This window comes from Cavia porcellus, unplaced genomic scaffold, assembly GCF_034190915.1.
Source record: "Cavia porcellus strain 051 isolate PalLab524CR breed Dunkin Hartley unplaced genomic scaffold, mCavPor4.1 scaffold_1, whole genome shotgun sequence".
Lineage (NCBI taxonomy): Eukaryota > Metazoa > Chordata > Mammalia > Rodentia > Caviidae > Cavia > Cavia porcellus.
In genome coordinates, this window is record NW_026947484.1 from 111,267,773 (window position 1) to 111,290,952 (window position 23,180).

The window sequence follows — 23,180 nt, forward strand, 5'->3', positions numbered from 1 at the left end:
ATTTTATAATAGTGTCTATCTGCCTTGTATATAAATATCATGATTTCTTTATATATATTATTACATACATATTATTGTAAGCATTTGTATCTTAAAGGATAACATTGCTTTTAAACAGTCACATGCATTTGTTCTATGTGATGTGAGCCAGTAAGCTCCTTTTATTTTAAAACTGGGCTGAATGCAAATGCCAACCACATGCACCAAAAATAAACCAAAGCATACATTCAAAATCTATCATTTCTTTAGAAGTAGAGATAATTTTATTTAAAGATTGAAGAAATTCCCTTTACAAATCCAACCATTATTGTAGCAGGAGCAAACACTACTGAAGCTATTGCTCTCCCAAAGCCAATCAAGGCTTGCTCAATGAAAGATGCGCCATCATTTTCCATGGATTGTATTCTTTTCTTCAAGTTATTTATTTCTTCATTCATTGCTGCAGATTTATTCCTAAATCCTTCTTCAAGATAATCCTTTTGCAACTGAAAGAATTGAGTAAAAACAGAGAATTAAATAAAATATTTATAATACTTCTATTTTACGAGTTGTACTTTTAAAAAATTTGGAAAACTGTATTTATATCACCCCTAAATGTTTTTACAATTACATGGGAATAATTTAACTTAGCAACAAACTATATTATCTGAATTCAACATAGATTTGTGTAGGCAGAAGCATAGTTTTAAATTGTTATTATTCATTCACCATTCATCTCTGCTATGCCAAGATATGAAAATGACAACAACAAAAATCTCATTGTTCTGGTTGCTCAGATTCTCCATTTCTCTTGGGCAGTATGATAACCATATAACAGTGATCACTGGAACTTGTCCACTCATATAAAGTCTGTTCTACAATTTCCAGATGGGTAGGAGCAAAATTTGAACTGATGCCACATGCTAGTCTTGGCAGGCTGTCCACATATGGTGATATGGCTGAGATCTGACATATCTTTCAAAACACTCACATGTATGAAAACAGATTGGATCATCAGAGTGCTGTTCTTATCAGGGCATTTATCCATTGATGATTTCAGTAGGTGGATGTGCTGTTAGTCTGTTGGGCCTCATTGGAGTGGGTCACTGGGGGCATGACCAGGATGAGAGTATTCTTGTCTCCAGCTCCTCCCCTCTCTGTCTGCTTCCTGATTGCCATTGTCTGAGCCCTCTTTTCTTTGCCAAGTTGTGTCCCTCTTGGAGCCTGTCTAAGATGGAATGTTGAAGCTTTTGTATCACCTACAGGAAACTAACTAGGACACCTAGAGACAAGTATAGTGGGTTTATGTGTTATCACTTGTGCTTTTAAGTGTGGACATTCCTGATAGTTTTATGTCAGCATGGACGTACTTCAGGGTCTTTGGTGAAAGTAGGACTCCTGATAGTATGGGTTTTGTTAGTGCAAACCAGTTGCTGCTGTTATTGACAAAAGTTGGCTAAAATTCTGTTTATTCAGGTCCTGGTTAATCAGGCCCTTGTGAGATCATTTTATGAACTCCCAAAATATAAATGCTTTTCATATTATCCAAGGAAACACAGAAATCAAGATAATCTGAATTTTCAGAGCCTGTATATGGAGCAAAATTCAAAGCAGCCACCTAAAAAATAATAAATCACAGGATGCCAGCTTCAATGAATCTCCAGCACCAAACTGCTGTGGTGCCTTTTTCCATGATCTGGCCCTGACCTTCACCATCCTAACAAAGCACAAGTGACACTGGGAATTACTGAGAAGGGGAACACCTACCTTAAGTTGCTGATCTAATATTTTTTTCTGGTCTCTTAGGATGTTTTCTCTCTCCGATATCAGCTTCTTTTCTAGTTGTTCCATATTTTCTTTCATAGTCCTCTCTTGAGCTGCTATCTTCTGCTCTTGTTCCTGTACTTCCTGCCTTAAAAGTTCTTGTTCCTTCTCAGCTGCTTCCTTCTTGGCCTTCTCAGCTGCACCAGGAAAATTTTAGAGAGGAAAGAAATAAAAAATTGAAAACTAATATTTGCCTTTCTGAGCTAAGAGATGAAATCAAATATGAAAGGTAATCACAGAATTCATGCAACTCCACACCACCCACAGAACAGTTTAGAAGGTCATGGGGAAGGATCTATCCTTCTAGCTAAAACAACCAAAGCTCCCCCATGTTATTTCACGTTCACCAGAGTGTGCATTTCACAGAGGAAGAATGCTACCAGTATGTGGAAAAACTTCTTGTTGGATCTTTCAGGGTCATTGTAGCAATCTGCTCACCCTTGGGAGTTGTCTAATCCTCTTACCTGCCATAGCCTTCTCACCATCACTAAGAGCTTTATCTGAATGCAGAACAGATTCTTCTATTGCTGCCTGTGACTTCAGGAACCTCTGGAAGACCTCCCCTGCCTGTGAGTCCGAGAATTAAAAATCTTATTTACCATTTTGAGAATATTTCTGGAAAATAAGTACATATATGCCAATTTGTTTCATGACTAAATTTTACAGTGGCTGTCTACTCAGTGTAACCAGAGACCAATCTATATCTTTTGCTCCCATCTCTCTCCCTCTAGTCTTCTGGGCTCCTCCCTGCCACCTCCTCTAGGTTCCAGCCAGTCAGAATCATGTTCATGTGTAAAAACCACAACCTCTGATGTTTTCCTATATTTGTTTTCCAACAAGAAGTGTTGGTTCTAAACTGTGCTGCATTGTCCAGATCTTATTGGCTTTTTCTCTATGAAAGTTATTTAATCTGTGAAGACTTCTCAGTTTGCTAGTGTAAATTGCCCATGATATAAATATATATTATGTAAAGCTGTATGGAGAATGAAATTAAAAATTCAGAGAATGACCTTATTGCTAAATTAATCAGCAATACCAGTTCAATACATGGTAGTTGTACCATCATGAGATTTATTACCACAATCTATATCTGACATTTTTTATTTTTTATATCTGCCATTTTTGCAAGTTCATAAGTAATGCTACAGAATATGCACATGTCTATTTGGTTAATCTTGTCTCTCTTATTTTGGTCAGGCTGGAGAGGAAAACCTCTAACCAACGATGTAAATATCTTGTACTAGGAGTTCTAAGCACATTGTGAGTTGTCATCTTAGATGATGAAATGAACAATTTTTGTTTCTCCTTGGATTCCTGAACTCCTTAGATTCTTTAGAAATGAGCATTTTTATTTTCAGGAATATAAAGGAAATATGAAGAATTAAAATGAAAACTGGGTTTCTGGGAGTAGCCCACTGCTCTAGCACAATCTTAGCATGCTAAGACCCTAGTTTGGATCCCCTTTCCTAAAGAGGAGGGAAAACATTCTACACGATTCCTGTTTTCTTATTTCTCACACTTAGTTCTGGAACAGCCTGCATATTAGTCCCTAAACTTTTCCAGGTTACTCTGCTCCTCACCTTGACTCCTTTCCCAGGCACTTGCCAATAGTCCTTTTCAACTTTTTGCCTTGCTTCCATGTATAGCTGGTGCCCTCCAGGAACAGAGAAAGTTCCTGCTGAAATGTTTTCCATTAATGCTTTTGAAAGTAGATTCATTTTATCCTGGCAGTATTGATCAGATTCCTTTTCATTATTCAGCAAGAAATCCGCCTTCTTATTCTCTATAATTTTCTGCAAGAGAAATGTACAGAGATAGAACCAGAAAAAAAATGTCTTGGAGAGGACATAATATCTCAGACAACCTAGTAGAAAGGTCATCCTGTTCTTTTATGAGAAAATTTTTCTACTTTATTAAGATGTGTGATGAGTGAGAAGTTATACAACTAGACATATGCAAAACGCTGAAAACTTCCTGCCAGGTAGTGGTAAACTCAGAAACTTTTGGGATCTCAAAAGTTATCTGTGAAGTAAAGTTACTGCATTCCACAATGTCTATGGTTTCTTAGAGCTTTGTGTCCTTTGGTTGTATGTTCAATGGCACAAACTGCAACAATGTGCAATGCCCTGGAAGAATGAGCTAAGAGAAACTAAGGTTTCATGGACAGACCAGGACACAGTAAAAAAAGCAAACATATCCACGATAATTAGAGAGAGAGGGAGTTCTAGGAAGGCTTGCAGTTCACAGAAATATTTACCAGAACTCACTTCAAGTATTAAGGATGACATTTCCTTTGATTATGTTTCAGTTCCCCAGAAAGATTGTGTATAATATACCTGAAGGTGTCTTTTGTTTTTACTTATTTATTTTTGAGGTGGCATGAAGTTTAGAAATTCCATTCTCAACGACAATCCAAAATTTTTACATTGGAATGAGAAATAAACGACAAGTTTAATAAAATCACCTCATCACAGGAAAGATCAAGAAAAGTACTGGAAAGAAACAGTACCACCAGCTGATTCTGGAATTCCTGGTCTTCATCCTTGAAGGAGAGCTCCATGAAGACAGCGATGGCCTCCTTCTCACAGGCTATGTGCTCGTCCAGTAGCTCCTGGAGCGAGTCTGTGGGGAGCCGCAGGCGCAGGGCCATCTGCTCACTGTAGAAGTCAGCTGCCTTGTGCACTGCTGCTGTGTTCTCACGCTGGGCCAGAGTGGTCACTGCGTTTTCCAGGCAAGGCACGGCCCCACTGTTGATGGCCTTCACGTAGGTCTCCACCAGAGCCCCCAGCCCTGAATGATCCAGGAATTGTAGAGGATAAATAGGAAACGTATAATCAATGGGTTCTAAGATTATTAGACTAACTTCCTAAAATCCATACGCCTCTCTTTCTCTCTCCCACATGTACACCTACTTCCTAGTTTCATCCTCACTCACCTCTTAATCTGTCATTTCCATTGCTCTCCAATTCAAATATGTTAAAAAACTGTTTAATGTCTATCTTCATCTAATAAAAAGTGCATGGAAAACAAAATTTCCAAATTAAAATTTTATAGAAAAAGAAAAATTAAAAAATGGAAACAATGTTTTTGTAAATGAAAAGAGAAAGGTGTTGAAAAGAGTGTATGGGGAATAGGAAAAAAAGTCAAAATATATCATGTACAGGCACAAGTGCCCTGTAATGAATGTGGTCATTATGTAAACCTCAAATGTACCTGTAAGCTTAGTAAATAAAATAAATACAGAAACCCTACAGACAGAAACAAATCCTCCCACCAAAAAAAGAAAAAGAAGGAAAGAAAGAAAGAAAGAGAGAAAGAAAGAAAGAAAGAAAGAAAGAAAGGAAGAAAGATAACTGAAGAAAAACAGATTGTATAAAAAACTAATGAGGTAAGTTTTCTCAGTATATTTGCTCCAAATTCTGAAACTTTCAATGGACCTTCAGAGAGTTAGAGGTTAGCATTTATATTCAGGCTGATTTAGACTTTTAGAAATGTTTCCTGTTCTCTCTCTCTCTCTCTCTCTCTCTCTCTCTCTCTTTTATCGGTACCGGTGATCGAGCTCACGACCGTGAGCTTTCAAGGCAGGTGCTTATGCCGCTGAGCTAAATCCCCAGCCCCATGTTTCCTATTCTCGCTGTAAACAAGAATTTACATTTGCGGCTCTCTCTCATTAAGTAGTCTATATCTATTTTTACACAGTAATTTCATTACAAATGGAAGATTTTTTTTTCAAATATGTAGAAACTACACATTCTTGTGAAAAGCTATACAGTTTTGAAGAGGAGCCTATAATCTTCAACAAATCAAATCATTATAAATTATACACATATTTTAGAGTTTAAATATATGTATACTGTGGTAATAATAATTAAAATTAATTTGTGCTTATTTTGTAGTCTATTCAATATGTATTAGTCCTTCCAGACATATGTAAATAAGACTCACGATTCCCAGTGACAACAATTCCTTCTTTGAGGGTCTTGATCTGTGCATTAGTGAGGACATAAGAACAGAAACTGTGTGTTTGTTCTAGGAATTTAGGGTCCAGTTGGTCTTCTGAGATGTTCTCCAGTTTGAGTAGGTGATTTTTGTCATTTGTTGGCCAATCAAAGACAAAACACTTCCGATATGGAAAGTAATTCCTGATGCACTCCCTGGGAAGATTGGATTTCTGTGCTCTGGGATTGTTACCTAAGGAATGGGAAAAGAGCATAAGATAGGATAGTCTTGAGACACGGAGACAAAAGGTTTGTTTGTTTGTTTTTTAGAAATTGTTGTATCTTTGCAGTGTTCTACATTCACACAATACCTTTAATATAAGCATGTAATATTTTTTATATATCAAACTTGTACCAATGATTTTATTGGCAAGATTTTTTGATAGATAGATGATAGATAAGTAGACTGAGATAATTTCAATAAAAAAGAAGAGTTGATTGATCTCCTCAAACTTGAATATGGCACCAGTCATAGAGTAGTAGTTTATTTGATGTTTACTGAATGAGTAAAACTTCAAATATATATTTCTAGTCTACTCAGTCCTTCCTTGAAATTGAATTGCAGTACCAAAATGAAGAGACTTACAGGAGACAATGAAATGCTATTAAAATCTTAGAATATGAAAAATGCTATCATGACAATTTAAGAAAATCCATTTTGATGATAAACATATTTCATTTAAAATTTCCAAATACAGAGATAGCAATAAAGCACCAGTTGCCACGGATAAAGGGGAAATGAAGAGATGTAGGCTAGAAGACAAAATGCAGCAGATATATAGCATGTACAAGTCTAGAGACCATTACAAAATGAGGCTAGAATTAACAAAACTATTTTTTTTGGTACCACAGCAAACTTATGAACTTGGGATTATCAGGCAGGTGCATGTGTTGCTGAGCTATATCCCTAGCCCAAAAAAAAACTATTGTAAAACTTCTACTGAAATAAGTTAATTTTACCTACTTTTATCACAAAAAAATACCTATATAAGATGATAGATATGTTCTCTGCTACATGACAGTAATCACTATACTATCTGCATGTGTCCAATACACTCATACCATGAAATCTAACTTTTAAAATTTTACACAGTAAGTCCTTGTGATAAAAGATTATGTTTCTTTTTCCTGTTTGTCAAATTTTCAGTGAATGTTTTGAGAAATCCGTAGTAGAAAAACAAGAATGAATAAATCAGCCAGCTATGGTGGCTTATGCCTGTAATCCCACTCAGGAGGCTGAGGCAGGAGGATCATTGTGAGTTCGAGACCAGCCTGGGCTACAAAGTGAGCTCAAGGCCAGCCTGACCTGCATAGCAAGACCTGTCTCAAAAAAAAAATCAAAAATCATTTTTTTCATAAAATATTTGGATAAACATTTATATAATTTATAAATAATCAGTCCGATACTAATATTTATTTTGAAACAAAAGCATAAATATATATAGGAGTTAACAGAAATATGTGTTATCCATGTAAAGAAAATGAATGTATGGTAGCAAACATGTAACAGGCAATGTTAAGATAAATGCAATTGCTCCCTCTAATTTACTTAGAATATATATATTTTTGTTAGGTCACTTTTAGAAAATTACACCACTATTAGGAAGTTTTATACCTTCTTGAAAAGCATAATGTCTCACCACATGAAACACACACACACACACACACACACACACATAGAACCAACTCTGCACTGCAATATCAAGTTTAAAAATTGTGCGACCAGTTGTTTTAAATGGAGAAAGCAGACATTAAAATAGAATATGCAAGGGACTGTTTTTAGAAACTTGATGCATTCATTGGACTCTGGATGCTAAAGTATGAATTATGTAAATAATCACTAGGTTTTTGAATAATTTCACTGTATGTCATGATCTACCCATGTATGTCATGATCTACCCATGTATGTCATGATCGACCCCATTTTAAGTAAATTAAAACTCCAAATTTTAGAGCTTTCAACTGATACACCAGTCACTATTTCTAAGGTTGTGCAGCCAATTCCAAATGAAACCTTAGAAATTGTGGATAATGACAGCACATCTATCCTCCAGAAACTCCCTGACCCAGACTTTGCTCTGGTACCTTTAATCAGCTTCAAGGCATGCTCCAGGTACTGATCCGCTGTCACAGGCTGATCTTGCAACTTCAGCTCCAGAGTGAAATCCCGAACAGTCCAGATGAAGCTGGGGAAGAAACTCACAAACTCTGTGGAATCTTTTACTCCATCAGAATTTGAGGAGGACTTTGCCCTGATTAGTTCTGTGAGTTCTGTCACGTAACTAGACTTGGTTAAAGAAAAGAATATTCCTACTAATAATTGCTAGGTTCTCCTTATTAAAATGTATCATTAACATTCTCTTTTATCCTAGGTCACTCATGATCCACCAAACTCAAATAAGCCACAGAGAAGAAAAAAAGTAATTCAATACTATTTTCCCAAAACCTCTAGTATCATCTGGTGGCTGAGGTCCTGAAAGGATACTACAGCTGCTCCAGGGCCTGGTGGTTGATCGTGCCCATGCTGTTGTAGACAAAGGTACTGCTCAGAAGCACGGCCAGGGCGAAGATCCAGGAGTCATTCTTAGGATCACCCTAGAAAGCACAGGTATCTAGCAGTCTACTCTAGAATTTCATTCAGGCATTCATTCTATCAGTCTTTTGTTCACAATTTCAATGCAAAGAAGACAGACATTAATGCAAATGACAGCTCTGACCATTATAATAATTATAATAATTTCATACTAAAGGAAGATTGTAATCTTCATAAAATTCTACTTTCCACAAATTATAGGAAATAAGAAAACATACAAAAACACTATTACTGTGCCAGGGTTTCTGTAGTGTATACAATGGTAGAAATTAGCATGTCTTCATTCTGTGCATATTTACTGGGTGATACATCATATTCAAGAAAAATATATAGTTTGGAGATGGTGAGGTAAGAAGTACAAAATTTCTTATAGGGAGGAAAATATATTTGAACAATAAAATTATGAGAAGAAATGAAGGGAAAATGCCTCTTTATAATGGAGTGATGATGCGTTTGGTTTTTTACTTTTTTTTTTTTTTTTTGGTACGATACCAAAGATGACAGATAACAGAGAAAAAAATTGGACAGGTGGGATTGCATTCAACTAAAATGGTTCCTGACTGGAGAGGAATCAGGCACATAGAAAGGAAACTACAGGATGGCAGAAAAAGTTTTGCATAAATGGTTAATATTAAAATAGTTAAGAAATTTCCACAATTCAATAACAAAGCCAACCAAATAATGTAATTGAAAATAAACAAACAATTCCAACATGCATTTCTTTAAAGAAAGAAGATAAATGATTAGTAGATTAATGAAAAGATGTTAATTGTCACTAACCATCAGGAAAAATACAAAACTAAGCCAACAGAAGACATAAAATGACACTTATTCATATCACTTTCATAAAAAGCAGAACACAGCAAGTGTTAATGAGGATTGAGGGACAAATCCTTGTATCTATCATTCAGAATATAAGTTAGTGTAGACATTACAGAAAATATTATATAGTTTTCTTCAAATGTTAAAAATAGAATCATCACATAATCCAGAAATCTCATTCTAGGTATGGAACCCAAGAAATGACATCAGTGCCTGAAAAAGAAATGTGTACTTCTATATTTATTGCACCATTATTTGTAACAGATAAGATTTTAAACAAGCTGAACATAATACAGAGTGGGGAGCCCCAAACAGAGGGAAATGAATTCTTTCATCCCAAGAAGAAATTAAGGCAACTTGCCTAGCTGTCCGAGGTCCCACTGCTTCGACACACTGGAGGCACAGTTACATTGAGTTCGAGGGTCAGCAAGCTGAATGGAGAGCTGAGTTGGCGGGGAGCCTACATCATCCTGTGGTAAGTGATGGGAGTGGAGCCATTCCTTAAAGAGTGGGGCTCCGGCAGATGATATTCGGGGACTGGGCAGGACTGGAAAGTACAAGGGGCAGCAATGACTTCAGTCAATTGTTCCCTTCCTGAATGGGACTGATGGAGTGAGCTAGGCCTGGGTTACGTGACCCAGCTGAGACCCAATAGGTTTTCTGAGGTCAAGTCCCTGTAGCAGTGACACACACTAACCACGCTGGCCAGTGGGACCTTAGAGGTTTGGCTGGTCTGGAGGGCAGGCAGCGCAAAGTAATACAGTAGTGCAGGCCACAGCAGTTTGACTGCTCTGAAGAGGAGGGGTCAGCATATGCTGTCCCTGTCTGCAACTTACTAGCACACTGCAGTGTAAAGGGTCATCTAGCCAGTGTGCTTCAGAAGAATTGTAACCAACAAAGAAAGAAACTGGGGCTTCCTGGAAGAAGCAAAAAAGATGGGAAGAGGAAGCAACAAAAAAAGTCCCCGGGTCCCAATCCGGAGAACATTGACCCAGGACGGGTAAACAAAGGAGAACAAGAACAGCAAACATGCAATATCAGACACAGCGCCAGTGGGCATAAAGAGATATATTTGGGACCTCATAGACGAGTTCAAAAGTGAAATATTTAGCCAAATAAAATAAGATACAAGAAGACTAATAAAAGAGATACTAAGCATCCCTCAAGCAGACACAGAAGAAGAGAGGAACTCAAACACAGGAGAGAACCATTTGGTGAAGAATATAAAAAAATATAGAATACATGAAGCAGATTCAAAGAAATCACCAGGAAATTAAAAACTATGGAAAGATGGCAAATCAGTTTGAAAGAAACTAAGGATAGATTATCCAAACTGGAAGACAATTTTGCAATGTGGGAGTATGAAAGGGAAAACTTTTTAAAAATAACAAGGAAAGAGGCAATAACATGAAGGCTAAAAGATGACAAAAGGATCTATAACTTGAGAATAAAGAATGTAAGTGAAGAAGCTGGGATAAAAACAAAGGAACTACAAAGGTTATTCACAGAAAAAATTAAGGAAAACTTCCCAAACACAGGAAAAGGAAATGTTATCCTTATATATGAGGCATACAGAACTCCAGCCATCTACAACCAAAACAGAGCTACACACAGGAATATAATAATCAAGATCCCAGAAATTCAATATAAGAACAGAATATGAAAAACTGTTAGAGACAAGAAACAGATAACCTACAGAGGAATGCCCTTCAGAATAATGGCAGACTTCTCAACACAAACCATCAAGTCAAGAAGAGCCTGGAGCAAAATATTCCAAACCCTGAAAGAAAATAACCTCTATCCCAGATTGATATACCCTGCTAACTGTCTGTAGAAATCAGTGGAGAAACAAGATGCTTCCGAGACAAAGAGGAACTTGGGAAATTCGCAACCACCAATCCAACTCTACAGAGAATACTGCAGGGCATTCTAGAAAGAGAGAAAAGTACTAGGTTTCCAGGAACAGTGGCAGAGAGACCTTAATGAATGGAGCAAAAAACGGAATGAAGAAGATAAGCAGACAACTGATGGCCCAAAAAAGAGCATAACAGAAATGAGACAGAGAAGATTTTATTCAAAACTGATATGATTTATAGTATCAAGTCTAAGAGTATAGGCAACTACACTGAAGATGACAAGACTCAATACACATTCTGGTTTGATAACTGCTGGTTTTTGAAGTTCTACACTACATACAAAGTTGTGTTTTTATTAATACTGTTATGTGCTGACATATTCAATTATACTATGTCTGATGATATAGCCAATTCTATTGGCGATAACAAGAGACAACACAGGAACTATGGTAGAATGATTTGTACAATGATCTTATATGTTTATTTCATTTCATGTATTTATAGGAATATGTTTTGTTTTGCCTTGTTTTGTTTTGATTCTCCCTCTAATATAGAAAGGATAGAAATACATGTTAAGACTCATGCATGTGTAGAATCTGTAGAAGTTTATGATAACTGAACATATGACACATGAGGAAATGAACAGATACTCTGAAGAAAAAGAGACACTAAAATACCCAGTGCTGATCCCAGAGTGTCATGATATGAAACCTAGCAATAGTATTATTCTTTGTTCAGAATGATATTAGCCTGCTTGGGTTTATTCAATCTCAGCATAACTGAATAGATGAATAGCTGCATGTATGTTTAAGTGTATAGGATTGATAACCATATTGCTAAGTTTTTGTTGGATAGTTGAAGAACTGCTTGCAATCTCACTGTTTGAATCCCCACTTTATAAGCTCCACTTTAGTATCTTTAATAATTATTTGTAAGAAGACAATCTGTGATCATCAACTAGTGGTTTCTTACTGTTTATTTTTTTCTTTGAAATTACATATTATTTCTACCCATTTTCTGTTTTGTTTAGTCTTTCTTTAAATTAAATTTTAAAAACAGACAGTACAGTATCCAGTGTTGATCATGGAGTGTCATGATGTGAAATCCAACAATATTATTATTCTTTGTTCAGAATGATTTTAACCTGCTTTAGTTTGTTTAATCTCAATATAAATGAAGATATGGATAACTGCATGTATGATTAAGTGTGTAGAATTGATAATCATGTTACTAATTTTTTGTTGAACAGTTGAACAGAACTGTTTGCAGTCTCGCTGTTTGAATTCCACTTTACATGTTCCATTTTTGTATCTTGAACAACTATTTGTAAAATGACAACATGTAAACATCAACTAGTGATTTCTGTTTATTTTTTTCTCTGAACGTATGTATTATTTCTACCATTTTTCTGTCTTGTTTAGTCTTTCTTTAAATACAATTTAAAATAAATTAATGAATAAAAATTTTAAAAAACATCTTAGACAAGCCTAATTGTCTATCAGTGGATGAATGAATAAATATAATGTGGAATACATTTGTCTAGCCATAGAAAGGAAGAGAATCCTACTTTTACATCAACCAAAAATTACTTTGAGAATGTTATGCTCAGTGAAATAAACCAAATGCAAAGGACAAATATTCATTGTTTCATCAAGTGGTGGATTACAAAAGAGTAAAAAAAATAGTATTGGAGAATAGAATAGTGTTTTGTAAGGTTCGAATGGTGTGAGAAATGCAGAGATCATACACAAAAGAAATGAAGCTTTAGTTATGTAACATAAATAATTTCTGGAGATCTAAAGAATGGTATAGTAACCATAGTTAACAATACAACATCTTATATTTGAATTTGCTAAAAGAATATATCTTGTGTGTTTACACTACAAAAAGGAAAAACATCACTTATGTCAGGTCCGGATACTTTACTTAAGTGGTTGTTTCATGATATATGAGAAAATGCCACTCAAAATATATACCCAAGTGTACATTTTGTTGATCATGTCTCAATAAAACTTAAAAAATTAAATTTCTCTCTCCTCTTTGGACAGAAACCATTCATGTTTAAATTTATACACTTTTCAAATAAGTATAAAGGAAGAGGGAAAAGAGACAAGTCATTACATTGTTTGGAAGCTAAAACAACAAAACTCCATCTTAGAATGTTTACCATAAAAAATGTTGTATAGAACTAGCCCATTTAGAGGTCTCTCAGAAACTTCCAGAATGTTCTATGGATAGTTAGGGAAATTCATCATAAGGAACTCCCAAATCCCTACTTCATTTGCAGATTGAAAGTGGATCAGAGACTTTTCCTCAGCCATTAAAGTGGGGCTGGCACCTCACCGGCTTCCACTTCAGATAACTATATGTGGTGAAAGAGTAATGTGAGCATACATCGCCTTCCACAACTGAAAAACTCATTGAGCAAGTCTGGCAGAATTGGTGGAAAACATTCCACAAATGTCAGCTCTCTTGTGAAACAATTTTCCAGGGTAAAATTCCAGTTACTGAACTGGTTAACAACTCAGCACCCCTCCCTCAACAGAGGATATCTCCAAAGAGCAGTTCCAATCACATGTGTCCCTGCAAACTGACAGAGGCCGGGGACTGCTCAGTGCAGTCTCTTTTTCTCTTCAACTTGCTTCTTTGCCTGTCACCAGGTAGTCCCTAAAATGGGACTGAAGACTCTGTGGGGACCAAGCTTTAATCCTGTTCACTAAATACTGTACTCCTGTCCTTGATGCTGAAACTCACTTGTTCAATGTTGTGCTTATACTGAAGTTGTTCAGCCATGTGTCAAGAAATGAGTATTTGACCTTAAATATCAGGATATTGAATCTTAGCTAGAAACAAGATTCAAGCAGTACAAAACTTGCCTCTTTCATTAGTTTGATTTCTTATATCTCATAAACAGATCACAACAATCAAGTCTTGAAAAGAAGGGTCTTGAAAAGAAACCATTCCGAGCAAAAAGATCAGCCCAAGATTCTCTTTCTTACCTTTTCTACATCACCCAGCCCCTCAGTGTCCAGAAGGACCAGCGTTTGGTTTGGCTTGGTTGGGTGGGGCACACACCACATCCAGATGCCTTTGGTTTCAGATTGCACTGTGGAGCCCAGAGGGAAACCTGAAGGGAAGAGGAGAAACATCGGAAAGTGAGCAGAGCTCCACCAAGTAACAGAGGGAAGATAGGTCAAGCTTCATCAGAAACCGTGAATACTCCAGTTAGAAATGATTAGGGCCTTGTCTATGTCCATAAGGATGTACTACTTTGTAAGTTATGTTTTAGGACTGGGGCGGAGGGCATTAAATGTAAGAATACTGACATTAAATGGCTTAAGAGGGCGACAAAGAGGCATCCAGGAATCTGACAAAATGGAGACCTCTGGTGACTACAAAAATACTACTGGTAAAAAAGGATCAGATGCAGTCAGAGAGGAACAAACTAAAGAGGGATATGAGAAGAAAAAAAGAAGCACAAAAAGGAAATTGGAATATATTTTGTATTAAAAAGATACTAAGCATGAAAAAATGAAGCACACAGCAAGAGTTGGCAGTCATAATGAGATGGGAAGCTTGAGGAGCATCTTAAAGATGCCAAACATTTAAGGGTCTCTCCCCCGCCCTCCACCTCTTATTTATCTTTTTGGTACCGTGGATCGAATGTATGATCTCGCACTTGCCAGGAAGGCACTTGTGCTGCTGAGCTAAACTCCCAGAAGAAGAGTTTCTATATTGAGACAGGAACATTATATAAAAAAGGCACAATATGTTGCCTAAGCAGAAAAATACAGAAGCCTAGGATTGAGGATGCAAGAAAAGGTGGAATAATGAGCTTTAGAAGAATATATTATCTTCAAAAACAATAAGAAAAGAATATGCACAAAAATGAAAGCAAAGTATTAATTTGGTGGACAGAATTAAAATGTGACACTTGGTTCTTTGCAAAGAGTTGGGATCCACCTTCACATACTGGACAAAAATAAGAAGCTGAGATGTAGCAGATATCAAGCAACTGAATCCACTCCAAGACAGCACTCACCACTGTTCCTTCCTGCCAGGCGGTTCATCAAGTAGGACTTTCCAGTACGGTACAGTCCAACAATGGCCACCACCACCACTGGATTCGAAATCCTACCAAGAATCTGTATGGCTTCCTGGTTCACTGACAGCTGCTCATTAATATTTTCTATCAGACACTGGGGGGCCGACATTTTAGGTCCAGATGCCATAGCAGCTTGCCAAGCTAGACTAATGAAAAGAGATATGTAGACATTTAATGACAATGATTGCACAAGGATGGGACTACACCACTGTCACTGAAATATATACTTAAGTATTATTAAAATGATATGTATAACCATATCTACCATATTATATGACATATATGTTATGTCATATATATGAAAATACATATCTTATATGCATTATGAAATTATATTACATATCCTTTATATAATCAAACACCAAGACACCAAAATCTGGATAATAATAACAACTTTTCTGCACGTGCTGCTGCAATCACTTTCCTGGCATAATTACTCTGAGAGACATTGGTTATTTTATAAGTTCAATAACTTGCCATAGTTTTTTTTACAAATATTATCCTTGAGGTTAAAAATTTCTTGAAAAACTCTAATGTATTCAGAGGTAGGGCTTTGAAAGTTGGTTGGATCATGAAGGGGGTGTTATCCCTGTGAGTGGACTAATCCATTGGTAAGTTCATGGCTGAATCCTGTTAGAAAATGAGGCTTACTTGGAAAAGATAGCTCACCACAGGCATGTCTTTGGATGATTTATCTCCCACTCATTTCCTCCCTGTTCTCTGCTTCCAGCCACTTGAGATGCTTAAGGGCCACGATATTTTCCCTAGGAGCCAACCAATCATGCAATGAAGCCTCTGAAACTTTGAGCCAAAATCAACTGCTCTTATTGTAAGTTGAAAAGGTCAAATAGTTTGTTTCACCAATTGGAAAGCTAACTAATAAGGAAAACTAGTGCCAGACAAGTGGAGATGTTGCTGTAAATGACACCTGACCATGTGATTCAGAAGTCTTTCAGGTAGGTTTGTGAGAGGAGTTGGAAACTGTAGAGATGTAAGCTATACAAGTTTTAGAACACAATGTCCAGGATTTAATGGGAGATTCTGACTGATAGTTGATACAAATGTGAACAGTAAAGGCCAGGCTGGTGAAATTTCAGGTAACAGTGAGAGGACATTTGAGGATAACATTTTGAGTTCAGCTTGGGAAAACTGCTGACATAGTAAGATAGTCTCTTTCTCAAAAAAATTAAATTAAAAATGTATATTGATATAGATCAGTGCTAGGAGAGTATGATCAATCCTTAGTATCAAGAAAAAAAAGTTAAGGTGGGGGAGGTGCCAGAGAATTGCCGCAATAGTAGGATTCCCTCAGATTTTATTCTAAAAATGTATGTGAAGTATACAGTTATTGTATGAACTTCTTGTCAAGTTTTCCAATAGCATTGTGTTAAAATAGTTGTCCATGGAATTTGTTATTTTTTTAAATCAGACTATATAAACACAATGTTGATTCAAGTGTCACAAATATGTATTTTACAATTATAAATCAAATATTCAAGTGTAACCAATATTCTGGTTACACTGACACAGTTCTATCATCATCTTGTGTGGATTTAAGCAAGGAGATTTGTTTTCCTTTTAGCGTAATTAATGAGCTGCAACAAAATATAATTGTAAGTCCATCTGGGGGATGTGTTAATAATTAAAAGAAATGAAAGAAGCTTACATCTCAACACAGCATGTGTCAAAATATGATTTCAGGGAGCCTTTGTCAAGTTACATAGAAATTGTTAAAATTATTATTAACAAACAACCTAGTAGGTTCTATGTTTCATCAAAATCTTTACATTATAAATTATTAAGAAAAAGAAATTTTACAAATCAGTTTTCACTGCAACAGAACAGTAATCAAGTTCAAACAAAATGTACCTGCACTATTTTCTTGTACAATTTTTATTCCTCTTGTGGACATAAGGAATATGGAGGTAAACTATGAGTCTCAGAATCGCTTTGTATTCTTGGACCTGAACTACCCTCTGTCTGAAGTGAGGACAAAACTTTTCTCTAAAATGATAGGGTCATCACTATATGTATAATGCTGTACATGTGTCTGTTTACTTAGGATTGAATAAATCACAGAGCATTTAGCTTCATATAAATGCTGAGTAGGTCAGTTTGCTCCTGTTCAAGAGTGGCATTAAAACTCTGAGGTACATGAGAAGGACTGGTAAAAGCTGGCCTAAGTACCGATGTGTGCCACATGTGATTAAGATGCCCTTTTAAGAAAGAAAGAAATAAGCCTTCATGGTAACAATACAGCTATTTTTTACTATAAAGGATGAGGAACTTAGTTTATTTTTGCACAAATACATGCAAAGTATTTTCTTTGAAGCTTTCTTAAGTGTAACTGCTAGAAAGATTTTTTTTTTTAAAGGAAAGGAAAGAAAAGAAAAGAAAATTTTTCATTTTGTTATAATTAACTATAAGCTGCTTGGCCTGTAAGACTTTGTTCTCGTCTTTCAGAGCTAGGCAAGCACTGATAAGAGTCTGGCAGGCATCTGTCCACAGCTCCTCCTGGTCAACTTGATGCTGCTGCTACTGTGAGTTGATGGCCAGGGAGCTGTGCGTCTCAGGTTCCAGTTGTGTCTGGCTTCCTCCAGCCTGCTCTCCCTGGCAAAGTCTGAGATTCCCAGAACTAAAGCCAGACACAGATCCCAAGGTGTCACATGGACAATGGACAATTCCTGTCCTTTACTCAGCTGCTACTTTGAAGGAAAAATCAAGTCAAGCTCAAGAATGATTTTCATGATAGGAAAAGAAAAGGAAAAAACATACCTATTCCAGTACACCACAGGTCCAAGCAAAGTTCTTAGTTGCCTCTCACTCCTTGCTGGTTCTCTTTCAACTTGTTTCTCTCTTTTATTAGCTAAAACAGAAAGAGAAAGTACATAAAGAGGAAGAAGAAAAAAAATCCTTGAAAGCTAGTTTACTCACACATGTGTTGCATTAATGCTAAAACTGAAAGCAAAAAATTACCCAATTTTACTGATTGCTAGCAGACTCATGTTTGAAATATTTGACCAAGCTTGGTCAGAAAGCCCACAGGTACTATGTGGTGCTATCCCAGTCAATGCATCCTGCCCACTAGCTTTTGTCCTCTTTGTGTTGGAAGACTTTCACAATATCAATTCCAAAACTGAATGTCTGCTTCTATAGTTGTTTGAGTCAAGCAGCATGAAATATTCTTATTTGGGGCACAAGCAGAACTATCAACTAAGAGTTTTTGTCATCTATCTTATTTCTAAGTTTTTGATTATCTGCCTGGGTCCTTGGATCATGCATTCACTTGTCTATATGAGCAGTTGTCTAACTTCCAACAACGTAGCTCATAGCTTTGCCATAGTTCATAGACAAGCCAGAGGTAAATAAGCAGTGATGGTGCATAATCAGCTGTTACAAAAGAGTCTGGCTTGATTAGGGAATGTTTGTCTAGGTCCAGTGATGAATGGGAATGAGCAAGGAAGTGATCACATGATATAGTAAGTCCTGATATCCTGCATGGGGTGGGCCAAGGTGAAGTTTACAATGTATATAAACTGATCAGGAAATTGGAATTTGCATGGAAATATAGAAAACTTTTCATAATAATGAGATCAGGTTTTAAAAGGGTTTTGAAAGCCAGATATGGTGACATGCTTCTATAATTCTAGCACTTAGGAGGCTAAGGCAGGAGGATCTCATATTTAAAGCCAATCATTACTCTACAGTAAGATTCTGTCTCAAAAACAAAACAAAAGGGGCTGGGGACTTAGCTCAGCAGCATAAGCACCTGTCTTGCAAGCAGGCAGTTGTGAGTTTGATCCCTGGTACCAATAAAAATGAAAAAGCCAAAAAAAAAAAAAACAAAACAAAACGATTTTTTTCTAAACAGAGCACAATCATATCTTGAAATGAAAGGAATGAACTAAAAATGCCATTTATATAATTGAGTTCTGGTGAAGCTTCACAAACTGAACCTAATTTTCACTGAGAGAAATGTATTGATCACAATATTTAAAACAATGTATGGCCTTATTTCAGAAAAGTAAGCTTAAATATCTCATAGTGTCTCTTTCAAGAGAAATTCGTATGTATGCGTATATGTATTTATATGTACACATATTTATACATATGCATTCATATGGGAGTGAAACAAAAAGTAGAAAAAAATTCTAATAATTACATAAATTACATATTTTGTTGTTTCAGAAATGTTTTAAGGTGTATGCTAATTGGTTTCATTTATGCTACTAGTTTTTCTTGTTGAAAAGAAAGTTTTGTCTTTTTATTTTTTTTATTACTTCTTTGTCCATAATTTTTACTTTACTTAACATTTTGGTCACTCTTTTAAGATCCCCACACACTGTGTATATACTAGAGTCACGCTTATTTTTTTCATGAAATTTTGTTTTATTTTTTCATAGCAGTAAAAAGAGTGCTTTTTATATTTATTTTATTAATATCTACTGGTATTGCATTAAAACAAAAAATTTAAGTGTACTGGAAAAGAAGTTAGTACAGTCTGAAAAAGAGTTACAAATGAGACACATCTATAATACTGTTCTGAGATTATCAGAATGAAAATGACTGGTAAATTTCTTTATTTATAAATGAATATGAATAAGGAAAATCACTGGACCACTGTTGAAATACTAAAAGCATTTAATACAACTGACATCAGACTAAATTCTTAACAGTTAAATGTCTTAAACACTCCTGTATCCAACAGCACCATTTAAGAACCCGCTTCCTCCTTTCTTCCCCACTCCAGGCTACGCAATGATGACAGGGGTGCAGGCCAACCTCACCCCGGGAATGAATTCTGCCAGGGTGAGGCTCTGCCTGTGAATTATCAACTCTGCATCAGTGTGGCACTGTGCACTCATTGCATCTGTCTTGCACCCATATACGAGCACGTTGTAGGTGTCTTTCTCACATGCAGGTCTTGCCTCCACCTAGATGAGACTGTGACCACATCTACATGAGGGACTTTCTGCTGCTGCTCTCTCCAGAGCTTAGCATAGAATTCTTCAAGTGAATGAACCTTGTTAAGGGATTCCACACCTGAAGTTAAGTCTATCTGTCCTTGGGAAAATGTTTGGTGAGATCTTTGAAACTCTCTCTCTCTTCGTGTGTGTGTGTCTCTCTCTGTGTCGCTCTCTGTGTGTGTCTCTCTGTGTCTCTCTGTCTCTGTCTGTCTGTCTGTCTGTCTGTCTCTCTCTCTCTCTCTCTCTCTCTCTCTCTATATATATATATATATATATATATATATATATATATATATGATCTGCAAGTGGATATTAGGACAATATAGGTGTTCCATGAACTATGGGTAAGTGAACAGGGAAGGGAGGAAATATAACTTCTTTATAACCTATATTTAATAGAGAAAGTTCCCAGAAAAATTTTAATTTCCCTAATGTACAAACAGAACCCCCAATTCCCCTAACCCACGGTAGTAGGAAAGGATGTGTTTCATTACCATCCAGCCTACTTCCCAGAAACTAAGAGCTTGCCATTTTCTCACTTTCATCTGGCCTGTGCCCAACATGAAGATATTTTCAAGTTGTTCTAATTTGAACTCTTCCATTCCTGAATCCAAGTGAGGACTTGGTGTTTTTCATTTCATAGAGGAAAATGTAGATTGCAAACAGGGAAATGAAGGAGGGAAAATTTCTGTTCATTTTTGCAAAATATAATGAAGCTGTTAAGAAACCTAACCTAAGCTATTTTAATACACTCTTTGCAAAATATAGAGATGGTAAGAAACCTAACCTAACCTAACCTAGAAACCTAACCTCACCTAATCTATTTTAATACTCTCTTTGATCAGCTCAGGAAATCTCAAATTGATGACTAACAAGCTGCTGTAAAACCACATTGTGTGCTTTTAAAGTGTATTTACTGGCTTGAAGAATGCAGATAATGGCCCAAGTAGAATAAAGCACACACAGAAGATAGTTCATAGCACACAGCCTGCCACAGGTGGGTAGCAAGGGCATTTTACCTCTTACTGATAGAACTGTGGGGGGAGGACTGGCAGTGGCTGAAAAGATAAGAAGTATGAAATATAAATGACCTTTATTTTGGGAATGTGGAGAGAGACACCCCCGACCCCCTGGGGCGTAGCATCTCCACTCTGGGGCCGGTGATCATCTCCGTGGAACACGTGGAGTGAGGCACATAAGTAGCCTAGGCTTGCAGTGGAACCCAAGGAGGCATCACATTAGGGATGCACAGGTAGCCCATTGGTCTTTGTTTGGCACCAGAGGTAGATTCCTAAGGGAGGGGGAGATAGGAGCTCCTTGGCTTTACCGGCTACAGTGTCTGGCCTGGGCCAAAACCCTTTCACATCCCATCTTATGATTATTATGAAAAGGGGCAAAGATTTCTCTCTTTAACTACTTCCTGCTGGCTGAGGTCACTGTACTGGGGCCTAGGGGAGTCAACGGGATGACGGTTGATGCCCAGGTAGACACTGGTGTCAGGTGTTTCAGCCAGGACAACTTCACTGGTGAATGCACGTATGTTAGACTGGAAAAACAAAGAGACATGAGGTTATGAGGAGACATGGCACTGTCACATTTAAGGACCCAGGTGAGGTAGAGAGAAAGGTGCCTTTGATTTAGACATGTCATTCTATCAGGATGACGTTGAGGTAGGATCATTTCCATGGTAAGGCAGAATTCTGAAAATTAAACGTGGGATTAAACATGGGATTAGGAGGAGTGAAGTTATAAGAGGTGCTTACTCCCCCATCTGAAAGCATAAAAATTAAAAGGTAGGTCAGTAAGGCTTGTCTCTCGTATGTATGATGTTGGAGTCTGTAGGCAATACTGTTAAAGAGTCCTGCTGTAAAAATGATCATTAACAGAACATAAGAAATTAGGAACCAAAGTGGATAACAAAACATGACAACCTGTGAGTCGTGGCTATGAGGCCTTGGTAAGGCAGAGATGAGTAGGAAAAGGATGGTCAGATCTAGGGCCTGAGTGATGTGAAACCAGAATGGCAGTCTAGCAAATTAGTTCTTGGAATGATTTGTTGTAACAGAACTTTAGCAAGTATGTCAGCAGTTTCCCTGGTTGTGGGAAAGGCTTTTATGTGTCCTGAAAAAGTATAAACAAAGTGAGAAGACAAAATGTATCTGTCAGCCTGTAAAAGGGAATAAAAGGCTTTTAAGATTTAGGACTGGGACCTGCACAAAATAGGCCTTGTTTATAAATGGCATAGGTTGACCATCAATACCCTGTCAGAGATTGAGGACTTAATATAGTAGCCTGAAAATTTAGGAACAACTCTGTAATGTGACTTGGATTCTGAGATGGACACCCACAAAGTGGGCTGTGTTGGCCCTGAACCCCCTGAGTCTTCGGCAGCAATTTCATCTATTGGTGACAAATCTGGCAGTATGGACATTTTAGGTGAGGGCTAGAGGTTAGGATGGTCCACACACTCTCTGGTGGCCAGGACAGCCCAGCAGCCCTGGAGTAAGGTCTCAAAGGACGCCAGGATGAGGCACTTTTTTGCCTGATGTCTTCTGCTGCATTTGAGCATGGTCCGTGGGGTGGGAGTGGGGGGCAGGTAGCTCCACCTTGTATAGGTTTGTCTGTCTCAGAACTGCAAATGTTATAAGTGTTAAAATATGAAAAACCATATCAAGATCTCTATGGAGCTTGAAGGTCAAGTTTTGCCTTGTTGTTTGAGATCTGGACTACAGTAAAATGTATCTGTAGAATTAAGTAAGTATGTAGGAGTATAATATTGACATTTGAGGTCAGAGAGCAGGCTTTATCTGGATGGCATGCTGCTTTTTTATAGGGTGCCACGTGGAATTAACAAAAAAGGTTTTAGTCTGCCCTAAAAAGGCTTTAGTCTGTCTTTTGTGTTTTGGAGTAAAACCTTAATGGAAACATTTTGCAGTAAAGGTTTACCAATCTTATGAATAAATCTATGAACTTAGTATATACTCTCAAGTTACCAGCTTCTCAAGCTTTTTACAACTTACATCTTCTCGAGCCTTA

General features: G+C 37.0%; 1 protein-coding gene across 2 annotated transcripts; it reads right to left on the bottom strand.

Annotated features, from left to right (window-relative positions):
* Window positions 1-235: 235 nt before the first annotated feature.
* Window positions 236-18,059, bottom strand: LOC100714630 (guanylate-binding protein 6). Of its 2 annotated transcripts, XM_063253865.1 has the most exons (12): window positions 17,953-17,974; window positions 15,847-15,941; window positions 15,115-15,323; window positions 14,072-14,199; window positions 8,287-8,396; window positions 7,887-8,083; window positions 5,749-5,994; window positions 4,313-4,593; window positions 3,384-3,596; window positions 2,268-2,370; window positions 1,747-1,940; window positions 236-485 (listed from the first exon to the last, which is right to left on the bottom strand). In XM_063253865.1, the coding sequence occupies exons 3-12, from the start codon at window positions 15,302-15,304 to the stop codon at window positions 264-266; spliced, it is 1,884 nt and encodes a 627-aa protein (XP_063109935.1). In that variant the 5' UTR covers window positions 15,305-15,323; window positions 15,847-15,941; window positions 17,953-17,974; the 3' UTR covers window positions 236-263. The 2 variants fall into 2 exon arrangements, with proteins under 2 accessions (XP_063109935.1, XP_003479199.2); XM_003479151.3 differs by lacking the exon at window positions 15,847-15,941 and having other exon boundaries at window positions 17,953-18,059.
* Window positions 18,060-23,180: the final 5,121 nt, after the last annotated feature.

Coding starts and splice junctions, on each gene's coding strand:
- LOC100714630 (XM_003479151.3), bottom strand. CDS start 15,304: ATGGCATCTGGACCTAAAATGTCGGCCCCCCAGTGTCTGATAGAAAAT. Junction 5,995..7,886: donor TGCCTTGAAGCTGATTAAAG/GTACCAGAGCAA, acceptor CCCATTCCTTAG/GTAACAATCCCAGAGCACAG. Junction 3,597..4,312: donor AATTCCAGAATCAGCTGGTG/GTACTGTTTCTT, acceptor TTTCTCTTGCAG/AAAATTATAGAGAATAAGAA.